Below are 22829 nucleotides of genomic sequence, written 5' to 3'. Positions count from 1 at the left end.
CATAGATTGGCTTAAACCCAGTCCAACATAGCTGTCTGCTGCGTGTGACTCAGACCTTCTGAAGTCCACTCTCAAAGGGCTGGGAAGCAGGCATCAAAGGCATTTTTTAGGACACACTCTGCATTCTGATGCTCCAAGTGAATGTTGGCAAGTGGTGGAGGGTCCAGCTCATTGTTTACTGGGGAAGTTCCAACCCTGTAAACAGTTCTGAACGAGAGCCTCCCTCTCTCCTGTGTGGCTGTGTGGGGGTGATCCCTGACTTGCCTGGAAGGGAGCTGCTACTCACAGATGACTGATTATGGGTGGCGGGAGAGAGGCAGGTAATCTGCTGGGGATGCTGGTGAAGAGACTTCCTCTCGTCACCTCTCAGGGCTCTTTTGGGACCAGATTAAAATGATGTCAGCAATGACTCTGAGCTAGTTCTACAGAAATCCAAACAGTTGCTATTATGAGTACAAGGGGTACGTTGTTTGCTTTTTTCCTATTTTTTCATTTTAAAACATTACATACAATCTTTTGGGGGAGGGGTCTCTTTTTCTACTTATTTGCTTTAGGTTGAAAGTTTACATAATTATGCTTGAATGAAAAAGGCATTTCTCAAATGATCTGCAGGTCAGTGTTGACCTGGTCTCAGGTTACAGATCTGAAGACTTATGTGCCTCCCTGCAATGTCAGCAGAAGCTTTCAGCTAGAATAAGTACATCCCAGTCCTGAATATTCATTGGAAGGACTGATGCTAAAGCTGAAACTCCAATCCTTTGGCCACCTGATGTGAAGAACTGACTCACTGGAAAAGACCCTGATGCTGGGAAAGATTGAAGACAGGAGGAGAAGGGGAGGACAGAGGAGGAGATGGTTGGATGGTATCACTGACTCAATAGGCATGAGTCTGAGTAACCTCCAGGAGTTGGCGATGGACAGGAAAGCCTGGAGTGCTGCAGTCCATGGGGTCACAAAGAGTCAGACATGACTGAGCAACTGAACTGAACCAGCCTGGACCCAGGGTGTGCATGTACCCCCTTGAAAGAAAGCCATAAGCTTATGAACTCAAGCACACAACTGTCTGTACCTTCACATCAGCTATGAGGTCAGTAAAAAACAAAAAACAAAAAGTAACAAACCACAGAAACAAAAACAATATATTAATTTTTTTGAGAGCATCATTTTCCTTTTGCAAATAATTTCTCAACAGGAGTAACCTAGAAGTGAGGACCAGTTTGGAGAAACGTTCTGAGAGCCACATCAAGGCAAGCATCAATTCGCCTCTGTGATTTCCTGAGGGACGTGTTCCATAATTACCTCTGCCAGCCCCAATGCTACATCAACCTTGCAGAGGGAGGTGAGGCTGAGAGACAGCGAGGTGTCCATCACCGGAGATTGCTGTCTCTCAAACGCTAATTTTGAAGAGAGTGTTTTGGAAACCACGCTGCTCAGGGTTCTCACCTTGTCAAAAGCAGGGTAGACAGCACGGATTTCCGTCAACCAGCCATACGGCATGTGACCCACGGGGTATGTGGCCGTCAGAATTGCCACGGCCTGCAAGAGGAAGAACCAGCAGTTAGCAAGGCATCCGCAGAGAGCATCTCCAGCCTCTGCCTGCCATCTGCCACGTGGCAGCGCGAGCCGTCTCAGCTACAGTCCCCCAACAAGTCATTCCATCCCGGGTGACAGCACGGCCAGCCCTGGGATGGCCCTGGAGCAGGAGGAAGGGGCAGAGGCCCCCTGCATCCTGGGGAGCAGGCTGAGCAGGTCCAGGGTGTGCATCTGAGGCTAGGAGGATGCGTCTTGTTTTAGATACATTTATCCAGGCCCCGATCACGGATTGAAAAGCCAAGATTTCAACCCTGGTCCTCCAGGTTCTCACAGAGCCAAATGGAACCTTCTAGTCTAGCCAGATTCTTGAGTCACCAGATGCGATTCTGAGCTCCACCCCTGCTCTCTGAACACTCAGCACTCAGGGACCACCTCTCCACCTCCACGCCATCCTTCAGGGAAGCTGATGGTGCGCACCTGTCCATGGCGTTATGGTACGCACCACCCCACTCACCTCCCTTCCAGTCTGTTCAGCCCAGGGGAGCCCAATTCTGATGTTTAACTTGAGACAACTAATACTTCTCACAGGAAACCAAACAGGAATAGGAGAGTTTCATTTCTTTGTTGTTGTTCAGTCTCTAACTCACGTTCCTCTCTTTGCGACCCCACGGACTGCAGCATGCCAGGCTTCCCTGTCCTTCACCAACTCCTGGAGCTTGCTCAAATTCATGTCCATCGAGCCGATGATGCCATCCAACCATATCATCCTCTGTCATCCCCTTCTCCTCCCCTGCCTTCAATCTCTCCCAGCACCAGGGTCTTTTCCAATGAGCCAACTCTTCGCATGAGGTGGCCAAAGTATTGGAGTTTCAGCTTCAGCATCAGTCCTTCCAATGAATATTCAGGGTTGGTTTCCTTTAGGATGGACTGGTTTGATCTCCTTGCAGTACAAGGGACTCTCAAGTGTCTTCTCCAACACCACATTTCAATTCTTCGGCACTCAGCCTTCTTTATGGTCCCACTCTCCTATCTGTACATGACTACTGGAAAAACCACAGCTTTGACTATACAGACCTTAGCTGGCAAAGAGATGTCTCTGATTTTTACTATGCTTTCTGGGCTTGTCATAGCTTTTCCTCCAGGGAGCAAGCGTTTTTTAATTTCATGGTTGCAGTCACCCTTCATTTTGATGCCAGGAATGTGAGTGAGGTAGGTCTTCAGCTGGTGAAGACACTGCTCTGCGGAGTAGGTGGTGGAATCAGGCAGATCTGGATTCCAGCATCACTCCATCACTTCCCAGGTGTGTGTGAAGCATGAACCCTCTCAGGCCCCCTCTCTGTTCCTCCAGACAAACCACGAGACTAAGAACAACCACGGCACAGAGCTGTTGGGAGTCAATGAGATGTATGCAAGTGCCAACACCATCAGAAGCAGACGGTTAATTCATGTCAGTTCTGTCTCCCTATGCTGAGGTCTGTCTCTATGCACTGAAGTCCATTTAGAAATGATTTTAACCTACAAATTATCTTGGTTGTCTTTTTATTTTTAGGGGAAGATGGAATTCTAGCACACAGGTGATTGGTGGGGATGGGGCGTGTCCCATACTTTTTACAGGACAGCTGAAACAAAAGTATTAGGTTAAAAAGCTGCCATGTTACAGAAGCCGCCCCAAAGGACATTTGTGAGTCAAGAAAACAAAATCCAGGGACCCACGGAGGCAAGAGAAAGCATTCAGCTTGTGATTTATGTACTTCTCTTTCCAGGCCAACATGAGCTGCTTCCCGGGACATGGAACCTGGCAAGAGACCCCGGCCTGGAGACGTGCTGAAAGTGCACGCAAGGGCAGTTGTATAAACAGGAGGCCCTTGGGAGCGGCCACCGGCCTTCCTGAAGGATCAGCAGTCCCAGAGCCAGAATTAATTCCCCAGAAGGCAGCAGATGAGCAAACAAACAAAGTCTTTCTATTTGTTCATACCATACTGGCATGATGGAAAAATATTTTTAAAATGTTTCGACTCTCTCCCTGGAGGAGCTGCCAGTTTCCAGATCAATTTCTTGAGTTGTGAGTGAATAGAGGAGACCCTCCTTTGAAAGAGGGCAGGTTGCCGAAGATGCAGAAGCCATGGTAGGTTGGGTAGCACATTCAGGAGGCGGAGCAGCGACAGGTGAGGGAGGTCGGCGGAACACGGAAGCATCAGCCCTTGCCTGCTGGGTACTTCTGCGCATGGCCAGTCCCGTCATCCTCTGTGACTGCAGTGAAGAGGCTCCACGCTGACTCCACGGGGAAATGGAGAGGCCAGTGAGTGGCAGAAAGAAAACCTGGATTCTAACACAGTCCAGCTTCTTGCTACTTTTGCGTCCTTACCTCGGTTTTTTCATGTGGTAAAAGAGAAGGAAGAATAAGATATCTTCCTCCCTACTCATTATACTCATTCAGTTGCTTAGACGCATCTGGCTTTTTGCGACCCTACGGACTGCAGCCCACCAGGCTTCTCTGTCCTTCACTATCTCCCAGGAGTTTGCTCAAACTCTCTCATCCTCTGTCTTCCCCTTCTCCTCCCGCCCTCAATCTTTCCCAGCATCAGGGTCTTTTCCCATGAGCCGGCTCTTTGCATCAGGTGGCCAAAGTATTGGAGCTTTAGCATCAGTCCTTCCGATGAATATTCAGGGTTGATCTCCTTTCGGATTGACTGGTTGGATCTTCTTGCAGTCTAAGGGACTCTCAAGAGTCTTCTCCAGCACCACAGTTCGAAAGCATAAATTCTTCGGTGATCAGCCATCTGTACGGTCCAATTCTCACATCCATATACAACTACTGGAAAAACCATAGCTTTCATTATACAGACCTGTGTTGGCAAAGTAATGTCTCTGCTTTTTATTACACTGTCTAGGTTTGTCATAGCTTTTCTTCCAAGGAGCAAGTGTCTTTTAATTTCATGGCTGCAGTCACTGTCCACAGTGATTTTGGAAGGCAAGAAAATAAAGTCTGTCACTGTTTCCATACTCATAAAAAAACAAAATCACATCATTCTAAGTCACAGATGGAGATCCTCAATGCTTTCTTGTGTGGAGGTATCATAGAACTTAATATCACAGAATTTCTTCGCTCTCAAGAGGAACTGGAAACAAATTGTCAGCCACCTCCCCGCCCACATTTGTTACACGGTGACTTTGGGCACCCATGTTCCCAGAAGGGGCCTTACCTCCGTAGCTGCAGAACTGCCACCGAGGTCCCGGGAAACAAAGAGGTTGACAATGGGCCTACTGATTCTCTGTGTGGCCAAGATGAGCGCCAGAGGCCACCAGAAACTCAGCATCTTTCTTATTGTTGCATCTCCCTGTATCAACAAAATGGGATAAAGTTCGCTGAACTTGAGAAGGAGAACAGAAAAAAATAATTCGGAGTCAAAGCCTTTTCTTTTGATGTCAATCGTTAGTCAATTCACTACACTTAAAAATAATGTAGGAAAAGCCTCTGTAGACAAGCCAAGCTGAATTAAAATAAAATGTACAGTCTTATTAGAATTGAACTTAGACAGCTGGCAAGCTCCCGTGAAACCAAAACACGCCTTTAAGCTTGATGGCTTCAAACCACTATTGTCTAAACAGGGCAACGCTAACCCAAGCAGAACCCAGCTTCACAGCCTGAGAAACAGGTGGGAAAAGTTCTTGTTCATATCATAAAACTGACTGGCTAGAAGCCATGTCGGTAAGAGGTAGCTCGTAGAAGTAAAACATTATTATAATTTATTTTGGAATCAGTATGGTCACGAATAGCCTAATTATTTGGGCACTCTATAAGTCTACGACAGACGTTCCTAATCTCAAGGCTCTGACAGAAGTCATGTAAGTGTTCAGAACCATAAGCAAAATAAAAGCACAGTAAAGAAAAGGCTATTTATTAAAAATTCCACAGCAAAGATAGGCACTATCTTTAACACCTGGCTTTTATCAAATGACTTTGGTTTTGAGTCTTCATAAAGGTAAGTGTTGCGTCCTGGAGCCATCCCAGTCACTTTATTTCGCTTTGCTAGCAGCTGAATGTTAAGATGGATTGCTACCATCAAGACCAATCTGACGTGGTGGTCCTCATGATGGAAATCTCTCAATCTGATATTATTGATGGCCTGACCTCAGATTAAGGTGAGTGGTCAGTACAAGGACTGTTTTGACATGACAAAAGTAACATGTGGTCAAAGGTGGGATCAGGGTTAGAGTGTGGTAATGTACTCAATTTATATATATATATATATATATAAATTGAAATTGCTAGTCATTCAGTCATGTCTGACTCTTTGTAACCCCACGGACTGTAGCTCACTAGGCTCCTCTGTCCATGAGATTTCCCAGGCAAGAATACTGGAGTGAGTAGCCATTCCCTTCTCCAGAGGATCTTCCTGACCCAGGAGTCGAACCTGGGTCTCTTGCATTGCAGGCAGATTCTCTATTGTCTGAACCACCAGAGCAGCCCTATATATACATATACATACATACATATATGTGTGTGTGTGTGTCCACACACACACATTCATGTACAAATATACATACCACTTTGCATGCTAAGTGGCTTCAGTCATGTCTGACTTTTGTGACCCCATGGACTGTAGCCTGCCAGGCTCCTCTGTCCATGGGATTCTCCAGGCAAGAAAACTGAAGTGGGTTGCCCTGCCCTCCTCCAGGGGATCTTCCTGACCCAGGGATAGAGTGGTCTATTTATATTTATATATAAATACAAAGTCATGTCTATTTGCCTTATAGCTGGATAGACCAACTCAATTAGTATCAGAGGGTAGAGAAGATTAGCATACATATAAATCAGATACTGTTTACACCGGTGATGAAAAGAACACTTTGGTCATCTGGGTAAGATTATACCTTGTTTGTACCATATTCACCTTGTGAGGCACAGGACAATCTCTGCCTCTATCAGGAGGGCTTCTGAGACCACATCCCTCTCTTCCTTCTCTTAGCCTCAGCGGGGAGGCTCTTGTATTCCCATTGTGGTCTCTGTGCTGTCTTGTCTGAATATTGTTCCTGTGTTGGTGACTAAGCCAAATGGGACATGAAGCTGACTGAGGCCACAGACCATATTTAAAATTTCTAAATTTTAAATTTAGAAATTAGGTGTCACCTAAACTCTCCCCAACTCTCTCTGTAGAAGGTACCTGAATGAGTGTGTTTAGCCAGTACAGAAAGCCCAAACCCAGTTTGGATCCCTGCTTTGAAATTAAACAAATGTGAGGTCAGTGGTACCAGGGCTCCTGAAATCTTTGTTGATCACAGAGTGACTTCCTTTTGACCGCAGAGTAAGAAGAACCATCAACACTGTGCCTCCGCCTGGGCCTGACGTGACTCACTGTGACTCAGTCTTCTTGTATGGAGATAAGAAGGCTGGAGAGTGACCTCTAAGGTCTCTCTTCCATCTCTAGAGTTCATCAGCTCTCCAGCTGTTTATCCCCATGGACGTTACCAAGCACTTGACCTTGGTATATGACATCCCAGAGCACCTGCCTGTTACGCTGATACGTTGAATCACAGGGGTAGGATCAAACTGTATTCCCCTCGGATATACAGACAGGCTCTTCCTCGGGGTCTAAGGACCTACCCCCAGCTCCGGTCCACTCCTGTCCGGGATGATGTCGTGGATGTTCTTGTAGTAGCCCAGACACAGGGTGGTGCAGCGCACGAGGGCGCCCATGTACAAGGACAGGATGGGGATGAGCAGCGGCTCCCTGCACTCCAGGTGACTGTGAAGTAGAATGGCTACAAAAACGACCTGAGAGGTGGGGAAACAGACAGTCATCAGGGAGGGGATGGAGCCAGTTAACAGAAGCCGAGCCCAACCTCTTGCACCCGCAACTGAGATGGATCTCTGAGCAGAAGCCTTGGCACTGCAGATGAGGAGAGCAGGACCTGGGGCTACCGCTCAACGCTTCTCTTGGAGCATCCAGGCTCAGATGTTTGGGAAGCACTGGAAGGACTCGTGGCCACTCTGCTCTGTTCACCACTAAGTGTTTCTTTTAAGGCAACTGCACACCTGGTTAACGTTATTGCTAAAGACTAGCCAGAAGCTTTGGCTTCCAGACCCTAAACGATACAGAAGAGTTTTGCCCTCTCCAGGTGCACGTGTAATCCACACCAGAGGACCTAAGTGACCTTCCACAAAGGACAGAACAGTGGCCAGCGACGGGCAACAGAAAAACGGCCATTTACATGTATAACGTGGACTCCGCTAAACATGCTGCGAAAGCCGCCAGTGTTAATTATAAAACCAGACGATCAAAATGTAAGATATCGACTTACAAATGTGGCATAGGTCAAAAAAATACAAAGTCAGCAGGGACTGAAATAAGAGTAAAGTGTCAATCTCTATTGAATGGTACAGGCTCTAAAGCAAATTTATCAAACTACTTAACTTCCCATCTTGTAGAAATGAGGGAATCAGTCCAGCCTCTGGGCAGAGTCCTGGGGTTCCCATCTTGCGAGGAGCCCTGAGGAATAGCGGATGCAGAGGCAGGAAAATAGGGGAGGGGAGAGAGTATCTGAGCGACATCAACCTTCTTAGCCAGTCATCCACGGAAGGATAGGCTTGTGAAATATACCGCTGCTAAGTGAGTCTGACCAAAGGAGGCATACTCTGATCGCTGCATTCTCAAGAAATGACTGGTGACAGAAAGTTGAAAAAGAAGCTGGAGAATGAGCATGATTCATCAAATGCGTGCATTCAATTGCTGTAGGGAACAGAGCAATCCAGAGGAACTTTGGAATGAAAGAAAAGTATCAGACGTTAGAGGTGGTCAGCTTATCTCACAAACTGACACGTGTGCCGGGGCTGTTGTTCTTAAACCACTAAATGCGACAGAACCTGTCAGAGATGTGCGCAGGGGAATGCAGACGACAGAGCTGTGTGGCCCGGCTGCCTGGGCAGGACCTGGCTGCCCGGAACACGGGTGACCTGAGTGTCCATTCATGCTCACGATCACACACTCACGTTCACGCTCACTGAGGATACAGTGGAGCCCACTGATGGAAGGAAAGATGCCCGTGACTGTCTCCATGCCTGCTGCTTCCCAGGGGAACAAATGTTCTGTATTAACTGCTGCTGCTGCTGCTGCTAAGTCGCTTCAGTCGTGTCCGGCTCTGTGCGACCCCACAGACGGCAGCCCACCAGGCTCCGCCATCCCTGGGATTCTCCAGGCAAGAACACTGGAGTAGGTTGCCATTTCCTTCTCCAATGCATGAAAGTGAAAAGAGAAAGTGAAGTCGTATTAACTGAAGGATGGCAAAGACCAGCTGGGCAAAGCCTTGTTAAGGCCCTATTGTTTTTGGAACAGAAGATTGAGTTTTGTGATGTGGCCAAGATGCCCATTTATTTCTCTAACTAATCAAACACCTCTCAGGGGCCCTAACGTGCAAACAGACTAGTATGTCTGCAGCAGGCTTCACATTCGACATACACAAACCTACGGTATTAGTGAAGATGACAGTGTTTAGAGACTGAGAACATGCTGGAGGGAAAATGAATATGTGAAGATGAACCCCTCCTCTGCCAAGTGCAGGAAGGCTCCTGGTGGCGCCATCAGGACGGCCAGGTGAGCAGACCCGAGCAAGGAGATCTGGACGTGAAGGAAAAGGGCAGGGGAGGTATGGAAAGGACCAGAAGGAGCAGCAGAGTGGGCTAGAGGGGGGCAGAGGCGGCAGGAGACATTCGGCCCAGAGCAGTCCAAGGCCAGAGTGATGGTTTTGTCAGCCTCCCCCGTGCTGTTATTAGCTTGATGCCATGCGGTCCAACACTTATTGTACATCTTACATCTTCACTGTGGGTTGGGTCAGTTATCAGTTTAAAACAACAGCTGGCCCTTCTGCATTTCAATCCAGAATTAAGATTTTCGAATCTGATACAGCCATCAAAACTGTATTGGGTTATTTTGCCAGCGGAACCTACAGGCTCAGTAGTAAGGATTTTCCCAGGGGGAGCCTGCTCTGGGCTGGGGATTCAGTGATGGATAAGGTGGTCCCAGACTCTGTTCTCCTGGAGCTGACAACCTCACGGGAAAGGCAGGAGTCATGGTCAACCCCTGACAAGGCCAGTGAAGGGAAGAGGGAGTGGGGAGGAGGCTGTGGAGTGAAGGGGGGTCGCCCCGTCGGGGTGCATCTGAGCTGAGACCCAGAGCCCAGGCAGCTGGCTGGCAGCGGATTGCGGGAGCCAGTGGTGGGTGGGGAGAGCAGAGGCCAGGGCATTCCCTTCCAGGCAGAAGGATCCAGGCAAAGCCCCCAGGGGGAGGGGTTCGGCTGCATTGGGTCTGGAAGGGAGGACCAGGGGCTGGAGGGCAGAGAGCTAGGGGACAGAGGAGAGTGATTGGGCTGGGGAGGAAGCAGGGCCAGTGGGTTTTCAGCCCCTCTCAACCTGTGATCAGGACACTGGCTTTTTATCTTAAGAATGCCAAGGAGGCAATTTGAAAGCAGGTTTGAGGAGGGGGTGAGGTGGTCAGAATGTCACTGAGAATCGATTACTGTGGTCCCAGTGGGGAAGGAGGGAGGAGACCCAGAGCACAGGGGCAGGCCAGGGGACAGGAAGCATCTCTAAGGATCCAGGTGGGAGGGCTGACCTCTCAGAACAGAGCAGCAGAGATGGGGAGAAGTGGGCTGATAAGGAAGCATCTAGGATTAAGAGTTTTAGACAGAGGGGAATGGAGAGGGGTGCTGTGAGGGTGGCTCCCGGGTTTCTGAGCAGATGGCATGGGCAGAGGTTCATTCAAAAATGCAGTCATCAAGATCACAAAGATTATGAATGGAGGCTTATGATGCCTTTGAAGGATCTGAGTGGAAATATCATAGAGACATTCAGATGCCTTGCCTAGAGCCCTGAGCAGAGGGCTTGGCTGCAGACAATTATTTGGTGAATATCAGTCATGTTACAGATGGTATAAATGCAGGGCAACCATCAGATTATTCATGAATAGAATACACAGTGAGGAGGGATGGGTCTTGAGCAGCTTCAGCATTTACACATCAATAGATGACCTGGGCTGTCAGAAGTAGAAGAAAAACCACGATATGGTGGTGTGAGAGCCAGTGGGAAGGGGTGTTTCATGGAGGAGGGCGCAGTCAACAGAATGAAGAGTTACTGAGACATCCATGAGGTCAATGGGAACTGCTGCACTGGATTCAATGGCAAGCAGGTCATTAGTGAGAACTGTGTGGGTGAGCTGATGGGGCGGAAGTCAGTCTGCAGCAGGTAAAAGAAGGAAAGAGAAGGGAAGAAATGGAGACCCTGAGTGGAAACCACCTTTCTGAAAGGTTTGGCTGTGAAAAAATAGGATTGTAGCTACAGAGGTACATGGGAGCCAGAAAAAGCTTGTTGCTATTGCTGTGGTTGTGTGTTTTTTTTTTTAATTTAAATGTATTTATTTTAATTGGAGGCTAATTACTTTACAATATTATATTGGTTTTGCTATATGTCAACATGAATCCATCACGGGTTGTGGTTGTTTTAAGATGGCAGAAGTTTGAGCATGTTTCCATGTCAAGAGAAATGATCCAGGGGAGAGAGAAGGAGTCACTGATGACTAATGAATAAGGTTCCCCAGAAAGCGGGACAGGACGGGCTAAGAGGCACTGGAGGAAGAAGTGGCCTGGGACCAAGGAGGGACATGTGCTTTCCTGTAATGGGGACAGCAGAGGTGAGGCAGGGGTTTGAGAGTAGGCATGTGAGTTTGAGCTCCTCAGTGAAGTGGGCAGTGAGGTCATCTGCTGGGGACAGTGAGGTGGGTGGAGACCCTCGGACATGGTCCCTAGAGTCAGCTGAGGTGAGTGATGAGACTGTGAATGTATCTGAGATCAGTTTGTCCCACTGTGAAGCTTTCTGCAGGAGCACTTGCTACCTGGGTGCAAGTGGTGCGAGCCGCACACCATTGGTGGTTCAGGACTGGGATCTCGCCAGAAGGCTGCAATAGAGAGGCAGGAGACGAGGGGCCTTACAGTAGTATGGCCAGAGTACTCAACTGGGATCCTGGGATCCCATCTCTGGGGTCTGAGCTGACTTCAGAAGGCCAGGGCTGACGGCCGCAGAAAGAGGAAAGAACTAGAGGTCCAACAACACCCCCCTTCACAAAGTTTCATTTAATACTGAGCAAGCTAAGAAAGTCCAGGTGATCATGAAATCTATACAAAAGATGTGATTATTACTAAAATGGTGACACAGAAAACTGTATCATGTTGGAACCAAACCAAGAGGTTTTTTTGTATTATGATATGAAGTTAATTAGCTTACTAAAAATTACTTTTTAAACAGGAGCTGGCACTGACACTCAAGGCATTATAAACTGTTTTCCTGTTATCATTGGTGATCACTCCCTTCCTATCTATGCCAAGGTGGTATTTCAAGGGACTTTCATGTTTAGACCATGAAATTTTTGCACCTTGTTTTATGTCCCTGGATATTTCCAATGTCTCTTAGTTTATAGTCTATGGGAACTTGAATATAATTTGTATCCTACTTCTGTGTGAAAAGTGTACAAATCTTAATTATGTTGAATTGGTTCATGGTGCTTTTCAGAACTACCATATTCTTCTACTTTTCTATATATTCATTTTATTAATTTTTTGAGAGCTTGATATTGAAACTCCAACCAAAGATCTTAATTCATCTACTTAACAATTGTAATATATAGAGAAACTACATGTAACTTTGTTCTGGATTTTCCAAGTCTCCTGTAAATGCATTATCATACTTTCATAATTTAAAAAATAAAAATAAAAACCTTTAAAAATGTTTCTAAAAAAGGACTTTGCCTGGGATTTATTTTTTAATTACCAGATCTGGTAATTCACAAATGCTTTCAAGTAATGAGAGGAATGAAGTGGAGGGTGGGAGTGAGAGCAAAAACTGAATTTATTCCCTCAGCCAAACCATGGCAGGAGCTCGAGCTACAAGGTTCAAAATAACTATATCACCTGGAACAGCCCGAGGTCAGATGGCACCTGAATCCAGCTGCCATTGGCCCCGAGTAACCAGGTAGGTTTATTCTGAAATTTCGAGCCCTCCCAGCAGGCAGGGGCCAGTACTAGTTTTAAAATTAAGAAGGAAAAAGGCTGTGGGCATACTGGGAAAGCATTTTTCAGGGATATGATTTCTTTCTTTTACTCTTGGATGCTTGCTCTATTTATCTAAGGCAAAGATGTGTGTTTTTCTTTTTGCCTGTGAGGATACCACATCTACAGATGCTCACTCAGGCGTCAATGCTCATGTTAAAAATGAGAGGTGTTCCCTTAATTTCCCTTAATTTCAGTAAGTGATTAGCGTGAACGAGGCAGTTCAGATCATCCCTCAGAGGATGAATCAAAAGTAAGACCAAGCAAAAAATCTCCAATAACTCAATAAGAAAATTAACAAAGATACATCAAAGAATGATGTTAGGGGGTATTCAGGCATGTGCTACAAAACGCACACACACTCATACACACACACACACAAAGACACACACTCATAATGTTAGCAGGAAGCAATTTAAATTACTTTAAATAGTGATCCATGGAGTCAATGCAATTAATTTGGAAATTTAATTCTTGGCCTTTAGGGAGGTACTAACAGTTGAATAGTAGATTATTTCAAAAAGGTGGTTGAAAGACTAGCATGCTCAGCAGGGAAAAACCAGGAAGAACCATGTGGACATGTTCCTAGCACGGAATTGAGAATTGGAAAGCAAGTTTAGAAATCAGTCCACCTCCTTCTCCATAAAGAGATCACTCTCCAAATCCCCAACTGTAGGAACTAAGTCTAACTTACAGAGTATAGCAATTAAATATCTTCTGCAAAAATCTGTCATGGTATCTTTGATGGAAGAAGAAAGGATGGAGCATGGAAACCAGGGCTGGTGCCAGACCCTGGGGAAACTGGACAGAAGTAGAATGTTCTCAGACTCAATTTCCTGATTCTAAGTTGGGGGCAAGATGCCTGAATTGCCCAGATGGCAATGACAATTAAAGACTACTTTCTAGGCACGCTCTTCTAAACCTAGCCTGGAGTGACTCAGCCACATAGAGGCCAGTGTGTCCACCCCATCAGGTGCACAGTGACCCTGTGACCACATGCTAGCCATGGCTTTAGAGTCATTTTGAATGCAAGAGCCTTAACAATAAAGGTCAAAACCTCTGATAGTGAGATTCAATTCCTACAATCCCCCCTTTTCACAAGATTCTACACACTGTAATCACGGGAGGGTTCATCTGCTCACTCATTTAACAAGCATTTATCAAAGTCCATGTTTGATTTGAATCAAGTAGGGATGCACTGCAGAGTGGATGGACGTAAATGAGGCGTCGGCCAGTTCTGTCCATCACCTGAAAGGAGCAGCTGTAACACACACACCACACTTACCTGAGCTATGACGTCTGAGATTGAGGCACATCCGACCAGGAAACTGTATTTGTGTTTTAAGAGAATGCCAGCATGGGTCCACGCCTGCCGGGAAGGAGAGATTTGGGCATGAGATACATTTAGGATTAGGTTACTTCTGGTTCTTATGAGTTCCTGGGCGTTCTTGAAATAGACATTATACCCACCCACCTCCCAATCTTTGTAGCACAAGTTTAATGAATCTTTGATTGATACAATGATTGTAACTTAACCTGGTACCCAGGACCAAGTGAGGTTTTTAAGAGGAACCAGTGACCACATAGTATTTGTTTGGTACCAATTATCTGGAGACTAGTGTCCTGGTTCATGGGCCTGGCAGGAAATCTGGCTGAATACCAGGAACGGGGGCCAGTGTGAGTCACAAAGCACAGCTTTCTGGTCTGTGAAGCAGGTTCCAATGAGGAGGGTTCAAAACTGGTTCTGAGTTACTGCAGTCATTACAGGCTCCCACTGACTGATCAGGGCTCTACCACTTCCTTCTCTTTAAGTTTGGACAGGATCTGATCTGACACTTTGTGCCTTTGAGGGGAATTAAGAGGAAGGTGCTAGAAAGGCCACAGACAACGAAAAGCCTAGAGGATGGCAGGTTTGGAGAAGGTTTGAAGTTCAAAGTAGGATCTGTTTTAGTATCATCTTTCTAACAAGTAAAGGTCAACCTGAACTGACACAGAAATAACCTTTCACATGAGCTAAACACAAGCACACCTAGGGAATAACCTAAGTCTGCGTCAAGACTATGTAACTGCTTCTATTGCTACTTCCTCCTCAGCTCACAGGTCCCAAGATGCCAAATATGAAAAGAAACGCAAAGTGTAGATGACAATTGTAAACTGTGGATGGTCGGCTGTTTTTATTGACTGAAAGTGACCTGGATGATAAGCTTCAAAAATATTCTCTCCAACTAATACATCAGGGCCAAGCTGTAGGGTGTGTGTGTGTGTGTGTGTGTGTGTGTGTGTGTACATGTGTTCATGTGTGTGTGTGTTTGGGGAGAAGATATGTATTATTTTGGTCTTTATCAGTAATCTCTTACTACTGGTCTTTTGGAGGACCTGGTAGATGAAACATGGAAGAAAAGTGTGCTGATCACAAATGTTTTGAGTTTTGGGAACTTCTGCAGCAAACGAGCCTGTGAGCCACTTTTAGTCTTGCGTCCCCTGATAATTGTAGTTCTTCTGTGTGTTAGCAGAGTCTCAGCGCAGATAGGAGGAAGGGCATTAGAATCTCAGACTCTGCCTAGGAAGCTGGGTTTTCACTCTTTTAGGCTGTGAAAAGGGTCGGTCACCCCATTCAGTTCTCTTACTGCTTTGAGGGCACTGTGGTGCCACCTCAGTCCAATCTGGGCCCCGTGGGGACTCTGCTTCCACACACCCCTAATCCTTGGCCTTTTTCTTTTGGAGGCAGGGGGCATAGGGGTGGAATGTATGTGTCCGCTACCAGAGTAAACACACCTGGTGATAAGTAAGAAAAAGGAAATCCAGGCACAAGTGTTCCAATGGCCAAATTCTTAGCCTAAAGAGATGTCAGGATGACTGAAAACCAGAACCTTCGATGGAAACTGAGGGTTTAGTGTCTAAGGCTCCCCCACACCACTAGCAAGCCGTCAGATTCAGTGAGGCTGTGCCCATAATCCAGCTGTGGGCACAGTGAGACTTCTGATGACATTTGAGAGGATGGACCACGTGCATTTTTATTAGTACCTTGCCTCCTTCCTCCGAGGATTTGGGGCTGCTGCCTTAACCTTGATACAGAGGTCCACTCACCTCACACATCTAATGTATACAGAACTGGAGGAGAGGGGCGGTTAAGCAAAGCAAAACAAAACCTATACAACCGTAAAATCAAAGGCTGTCTGCTTATAAGAAATGCCTTGCTGCATGCTAATGATTTGTGTTTACTTTCATGTATGCCTAAAATTTTCCATAATGAAAAATTGTTAAAAACTAGAAATAACCACATACAAATGATCATATTTTAAAGCTTCCTTCCAAGGGTAATTTAAAATGGATCCCAAAGAAAGGGTTTATTTTCCACCATTGGCCATTATTGGAGATGTATGTATATGTGTGTATATATATATATATATATATACACATACATACATATATATATTTTTGCCAAGTCTCTTTTATATCTACAATACAGATGAATAGGAAAAAAGCATTATTTGAGAACTTTTTAGTATCAGGACAAAGAATTTAATCTATGGAAGTGAGTCATCCTTATCTACTCTAGCAAAGCTGGTTATTAAAGTAATCAAGCCCTATCAGTATATTCAAGTGAGTCTTATTGTAAAAAGCTTTGGGTGCTTATACCACACAAGTGGTAAGTTTATCTGAAAGCTATCCTGATCTCTTGAGCCTGAATATATCAGAAAAGAATTTATATTTGAATCAAATTTTCAAGGGAGCTCTCTTGCCTCCTACCAGAACTTGTGGCAAATACAGACCATTCTCATAAAATAAACTGACAAGATGGACTGGTTAAAAGTCAGTGAGTGGTCAGTTGGAACCCTTCCGCATAGCTGGTGGAGAGGTGAAATGGTACAGCTTCTCCATCAGTATGATGGAGCCTCAAAAACTTAAAAGCAGAATTATTATATGATTTAGCAATCCCTCCTATGGGTATATACTCAAAAGAATTACAGTAAGGACTCAAAGGGATATTTGTACACTCATCTTCCTAGTGGCAGTATTCATAGCAGACAAATGTGGAAATAACCCAGATGCCCATGGATGGATGAAAGGATAAACAAAATACAGCTTATACATACAAGAAATATTACTCAGCCTTAGAAAAGGACATTCTGACACAGGCTACAACATGCATGAACCTCGAAGATATTCCGTGAAGTGAAATAAGCCAAAGAGCGACCAAAAGACAAGAACTGTATTATTCTATTCATGAGGTACCGAGAGTAGTTGAGTTCCCAGACACAGAAGTAAGAGTGGTGGCTGTCAGGGACTGGGGGAGGGTGGGGAGTCAGTGTTCAGCGGGGACGATGGAGAGAGCTGAGCGTGGACGGTGGGGATGGGAGAAGAGCAATGTGAAAGCACCCAGCGCCACTCAACTGCACTTAACAATGGTTCAGATGGGAAATTTCACGTTATATGAACATTCCTCCAGTGAGAAAAGTGTGGAGGGCCGTGAAGAGAGCCTCAAGGGTGTAGGTCATTTTGTAGGGAGTTCAGTTCAGTTCAGTTGCTCAGTCATGTTTGACTCTTCGTGACCCCATGGACCGCAGCACGCCAGGCCTCCCTGTCCATCACCAGCTCCCAGAGTTTGCTCAAACTCATGTCCATTGAGTCAGTGATGCCAAGCAACCATCTCATCCTCTGTCGTCCCCTTCTCCTCCTGCCCTCAATCCTTCCCAGCATCAGGGTCTTTTCCAATGAGTCAGCTCTTTGCATCAGGTGGCCAAAGTATTGGAGTTTCAGCTTCAACATCAGTCCTTCTAATGAACGCTCAGGACTGATCTCCTTTAGGATAGACTGGTTGGCTCTCCTTGCAGTCCAAAGGACTCTCAAGAGTCTTTTCCAACACCACAGTTCAAAAGCATCAATTCTTCAGCACTCAGCTTTCTTTATAGTCCAACTCTCACATCCATACATGGCTACTGAAAAAACCATAGCCTTGACAAGACTGACCTTTGTTGGCAAAGTAATGTCTCTGCTTTCTAACATGCTGTCTAGGCTGGTCATAACTTTCCTGCCAAGGAGTAAGTGGACCTATTTCCATTTCCGGGTTGCCAGAGGCTGGGGGAGGGGTGGATGGGGAGTTAGTATTTAACAGGAATAGAGTCAGTATCCCAGGATGAAAAGAGTTCTGAAGATTCACAACAATGTGACTATACTACATGCCATTGAACTGCACACATAAAAATGGTTAAAATGTTAAGTTTTAGGTTATGTATTTTTTTTTACCATAATTAAAAAAAAATGCCAACGATCTTCTGTACTCACCATTGCATCCATAAAAGGGAAGGCAGCGAGATACAGGAAGGCCCTTCTTGTTTTGTTCCCCACCGACTCATCCACATGGTGCAATTTATTGATGATATAGTAGCCTAAGTCACTATATGCTGCAAAAAAAATGCACGGCAATATTTAGAAAAAGTTATCCTCATAAGCTTTTTATCTCAAAAGTTTAAAAACAGTTTTAAAGATTATATATATATATATTTGGTAGAAAAATCTAGATAAGCAAAAGGATGAAAATCATCTACAATCTCATCCATCCTTCTGCCCAGAAGGGGTCACAGTCGACACTCCGGGCGCTAATCATCCAGTTGTTTTATGGGTGTTTTGTGGTGGAGTGTGTGGGTGTTTTAACATAAAAATGGCATCATACTACCTACATACTCTTTCGTGACCCATAAACATCTTTCCCTAACATGCTTTATATTTGATTGGTTGTACTGAATTCCTTTTTGCTGGTTTATTGAGTATCACTTGCTCAGTCTCCAAGTATTACATATTTAGGTTGTTTCCATTCTTTTGATATTATAAAAGAATGCTTGATGGCTAGTTTGAAAGCTCAGTGCCCATGCAGTCGTTGTTTAGTTGCTAAGTCGTGTCTGTTTTGCCACCCCATGGACTGTAGCCCAGCAAACTCCTCTGTTCATGGAATTTCCCAGGCAAGAATACTGGAGTGGGTCGTCATTTCCTTCTCCAGGGATCAAACCTGCATCTCCTGCACTGGCAGGGGGATTCTTTACCACTAAGCCACCAGGGAAGCCCTCCATGTCTGTTGGTATTCTTAATTATTTACTAAGAGAAAATTCCTATGTGTTAATATGCCTTTTCTTTTTTCTTTAATAAGTTTAATGGATCTACAATATTATGCTAGTTCCAGGTGTACAACACAGGGATTCAACAAAACGTGGCTTTTTAGTAGAAATTTAAAGGTAGCTAGTCACTGTTTGTAATTCCTTTTGTTTCATTTTTCCAAGGAAGGCAAAAATTGTGGGGGATGGAAACTGTGGGTATAGTTTGCCCAGTGGAAAAGTGCTGTCTCTGTGCTTTCCAAGTCCCTCCAATGTGAGGATTTGGGACCAGTGTGTGACTAGAAGATAATGGGCTTTAACCAACAAAGGCTGAATGAATGTGTACGTGTCAAAGGGCGAGAAAGGTAGAAAGAGAAACATTCCATAATGTATGAACTAAGCACTCTGACATTGCTGTGTGTGTGTGCGTATGTGTGTGTGTGTGTGTGTATGTGTTTGTGTGTATGTTATTTGTCTACGACTCTTTGTGACCCCATGGACTGTGGGTCTCCAGGCTTTTCTGTCCATGGGATTCTCCAGGCAAGAATGCTGCACTGGGTAGCCATTCCCTTCCCCAGGGGCTCTTCCCAACCCAGGGACTGAACCTGGGTCTCCCACATTGTAGGCAGATTCTTTACCATCTGAGCCACCTAGAAAGAGGAAGAATGCTGGAGTGGGTAGCCATTCCCTTCTCCAGGGGCTCCTCCCAACCCAGAGACTGAACCTGGGTCTCGTGCATCACAGGCAGATTCTCTACCGTCTGAGCCACCAGGGAAGCCCCCTGACATTTTAGTAAAGGTTAAATAAAATATTGACTATTTCCTACCTCACTGATACAAAGTTTAGACCATGCAGGAAAACAATAATCTTTGTGTTTTCATAGGGTTTTACATAGTGCTCTAATAGTAGTGTTCCTGCTGTGTTCACTCTTTCACTAATATGAATATTTATGTACTTGAGAAGCGCAGAAGCTGCTTTGAAATCAGAAAGGAGGTCAAATGTCCCTCTTACTTTTTTGTGAAACAATCAGAATCCCTTCCTCCATTTTAAAGTGTGGGGGGATGGTTTGTTACCATTTGTTATTGTCGTTGTTCAGTCGCTAAACTGTTTCTGACTCTTTGTGGGTTTATTACCATATTAACTGGTAAAAAGAAACAATCCTCCATCTTTTGTTGGGATGTGCCTGGAATTATGAGAACGTTGAATTAAGCATGCTCTTCAGGATGAAAACAAAGATATTTAAATGCACAAATGGGAATCCCAGTGGGAGTGACGTATGAGTAAGTGATTTCAAGAGGCAGGGGAATAGATGGCTGAGTCAGACAGAAAACAGGGCTGGTGAGGGAGGCAGATGCAGGAGGGGAGATCTGAATCCTCTCAGGACGAGCAGAGGTGGAAATCAAAAGGCGAACCGCCAGGTGAGCCCAGGTGTCAGGTGTGGAGCTGGTGGGGCCAGCAGAGCCACTGAGGCAACAGGAAGGGAAACCCAGGAGGGAGGCTGGCACTTGGCAGAAAGAGCAAAGAAGGGAGAAGAGGGATTAGTTATGGCCAGGGACCAGGGGGGGCAGCTGTGATGTCCTGCTTGGATCAGAAGGTGACCTGACCCTTTGAGGCAGGGAGGGAGTCCTCCAGCCCCACTTTGCAGCAAGGTGAGAAGTGCATTCAGATCTGAGATGAGCCGCTGAAACCCGAAGCTGGGATGCAGATGTTACTGAGCCACACGCACAGCTTACTGTGAGTGCTGAGACTTGGAAATCATGGCCGCTGTTGATCTGGACATGCTTTTCATTGTCGGTCAAGTTCATTGTGTGGAGATCCCCAGAGAGATGTCCTGATCCTGCCCCCTTGCCCCTCCTGGCAGAGGCAGCTGCCAATGGGAAGGGCAGCCACGCTGGGCAGACAGAGCCATGCCAAGTGCAGGAGCCCAGGGCTGGCTATGAATAGCTCAGGAACTAAAGTTCCCTGGCAAAGGCTAGAGCTGATATAGATGCCAGCTGAGCGGACTTGACTGGAGAAAGGCTGAGATTCAGAGGGGGATGTGTGGGCTGACCTCTGTCCCCTCACAATTCATTTGTTGACTCCTAGCCCTTAGGACCTCAGAAGGTGACCTTATTTGGGATCAGGATCATTGCAGGTATAATTAGTGAAGGTCGGGGGACCCTGGGGCTTCCTGGTGGTAAAGAATTCGCCTTTATGCAGGAGACTCGGTTCAATCCCTGGGTGGGGAAGATCCCCTGGAAAAGGAAATGGCAACCCACTCCAGTATTCTGCTCTGGAAAATCCCATGGACAGAGGAGCCTCATGGGATACAGTCCATGGGATTGAAGAGCTGGACATGATTGAGTGACCAAGCACACACGTGCAGGGTGACACTGGAGGACAGTGGGCTTCCAAGCCAAGGCAACTGGTACCCTTCTAAACGGGGAATTTGGAGACCTATAGAAATGTGCAACAGGACAACCTCATGAGACCATCAAGGGAGGATCAGGGGCATGCCTTCTCAAGCCAAAGGACACTACATATCACAGAACCCCAGAAGCCGGAGAGGGGCCTGGGACAGGTTCTCGGTCATGGCCTTCACAGGAACCAACCTCACCACCACCGCCTCGATCTTCCAGCCTCCAGACTGTGAGACTACGCACTTCTGCCGTTTGTGGTGCTTTGCTAGGATAGATCTAGCAAACTCATACAGGTGGCTTCTAGAGAGAATTCTTTTCCCATGAGACTCTAGGATAGCAGCCAGAAAAGAAAGGTTGTGTGAGTTTGAGAAGCTGCGAGCAGGGCGTGCAGCTGGCTCATGTGGTCTGAGTGTATAGTTCAGTTCAGTTCAGTTCAGTTCAGTCGCTCAGTTGTGTCTGACTCTTTGCGACCCCATGAATCGCAGCACGCCAGGCCTCCCTGTTCATCACCATCTCCCGGAGTTCACTCAGACTCATGTCCATCGAGTCCGTGATGCCATCCAGCCATCTCATCCTCTGTTGTCCCCTTCTCCTCCTGCCCCCAATCCCTCCCAGCATCAGAGTCTTTTCCAATGAGTCAACTCTTCACATGAGGTGGACAAAGTACTGGAGCTTCAGCTTTAGCATCATTCCTTCCAAAGAAATCCCAGGGTCGATCTCCTTCAGAATGGACTGGTTGGATCTCCTGAGCGTATAGGGGTCAGTATGTCAGTTTCTCTACCTCTATGAATATACCTAAGTATTGCCACTGTTGCTGTTTAGTTGCTAATTCATGTCCGACTCTTTTGCGACCCCATAGTCTGTCGACCGCCAGGCTCCTGTATCTGTGGGATTTCCCAGGCAAGAATACTGGAGTGAGTTGCTGTTTCCTTCTCCCATGACATCTTCCCGACCCAGGGATCGAACCCAGGTCTCCTGCATGGCAGGCAGATTCTTTACCATCTGAGCTGCCTGGGAAGCCCATACCTAAGTATACCGATTTATTAGAATATTTGAACTAAAACATTAAAACAGTGCCTTTACACAGAGCAATGAAGAGCAAACATTCAAAGCTGAAGAGGGTCTGTAGGACTGCTGGGTGCTGAGCTCAGCCAAAGCTCTGATTCTGCCAGGATGTCCCCCGCCTCCTCGTTTTGTTCAGACTGCAGCTCCGGGCTCCCCAGATGCCAGGGTACTTTGAGACCAATGGGCCTGAGGATGCTTTTGCTTCTTTTTACTTCCTGTCCTCTTTTAGCTACTAGAGGAAAATTCTGGAGGCCATGGAAAGAAGATTTTCTTCCTGTTTTTCTTCCTTCCTTTTACTCCTCCCCTATGTGGTAGAAGAAGTCTGATTATAACTACAAGGGTAGTTTCCACCCTGGGAGTTGGGAATGTTCAATTCCAGCAGCTGTTTTTCACCTAATATCCCCTCACCCTCCCCTCTGTGTCCCAGAGCTGTTTCTGGCTGGAGCTGGAGGCTAGGGGTAATTTGTTTAAAGTGCTTTGCATCGAGTCTATAATTACCAGGCTAGCTGCCTTCATGACATTTAGTAACCTTCAACTTTTATAAACGGCCTTACTAAGACTGTTCTGAAATAGTCTATACTCCTTATGAAAAGTAGAACATTAGAAAGAGAAATTAAGCGAGGCTTTTGAATAGATGTACATGGATTTC

The 22829-nt window shown here is 46.0% G+C and overlaps 1 protein-coding gene across 1 annotated transcript in view; it reads right to left on the bottom strand.

Moving 5' to 3' along the window:
* The window catches only part of ANKH (ANKH inorganic pyrophosphate transport regulator), a 165085-nt gene that overhangs the window by 37557 nt on the left and 104699 nt on the right, over nucleotides 1–22829 (bottom strand). Inside the window, exons 3-7 of the mRNA XM_068990585.1 lie at nucleotides 17914–18032; nucleotides 13913–13996; nucleotides 7139–7309; nucleotides 4737–4871; nucleotides 1444–1536 (exon numbers count right to left, since the gene is read on the bottom strand). Coding sequence (XP_068846686.1) covers nucleotides 1444–1536; nucleotides 4737–4871; nucleotides 7139–7309; nucleotides 13913–13996; nucleotides 17914–18032 — 602 coding nt within the window. The remainder of the gene's footprint in view (nucleotides 1–1443; nucleotides 1537–4736; nucleotides 4872–7138; nucleotides 7310–13912; nucleotides 13997–17913; nucleotides 18033–22829) is intronic.

Source organism: Capricornis sumatraensis, chromosome 18 (genome assembly GCF_032405125.1).
Source record: "Capricornis sumatraensis isolate serow.1 chromosome 18, serow.2, whole genome shotgun sequence".
Lineage (NCBI taxonomy): Eukaryota > Metazoa > Chordata > Mammalia > Artiodactyla > Bovidae > Capricornis > Capricornis sumatraensis.
This window is presented reverse-complemented; position numbering and strand designations above follow the sequence as displayed.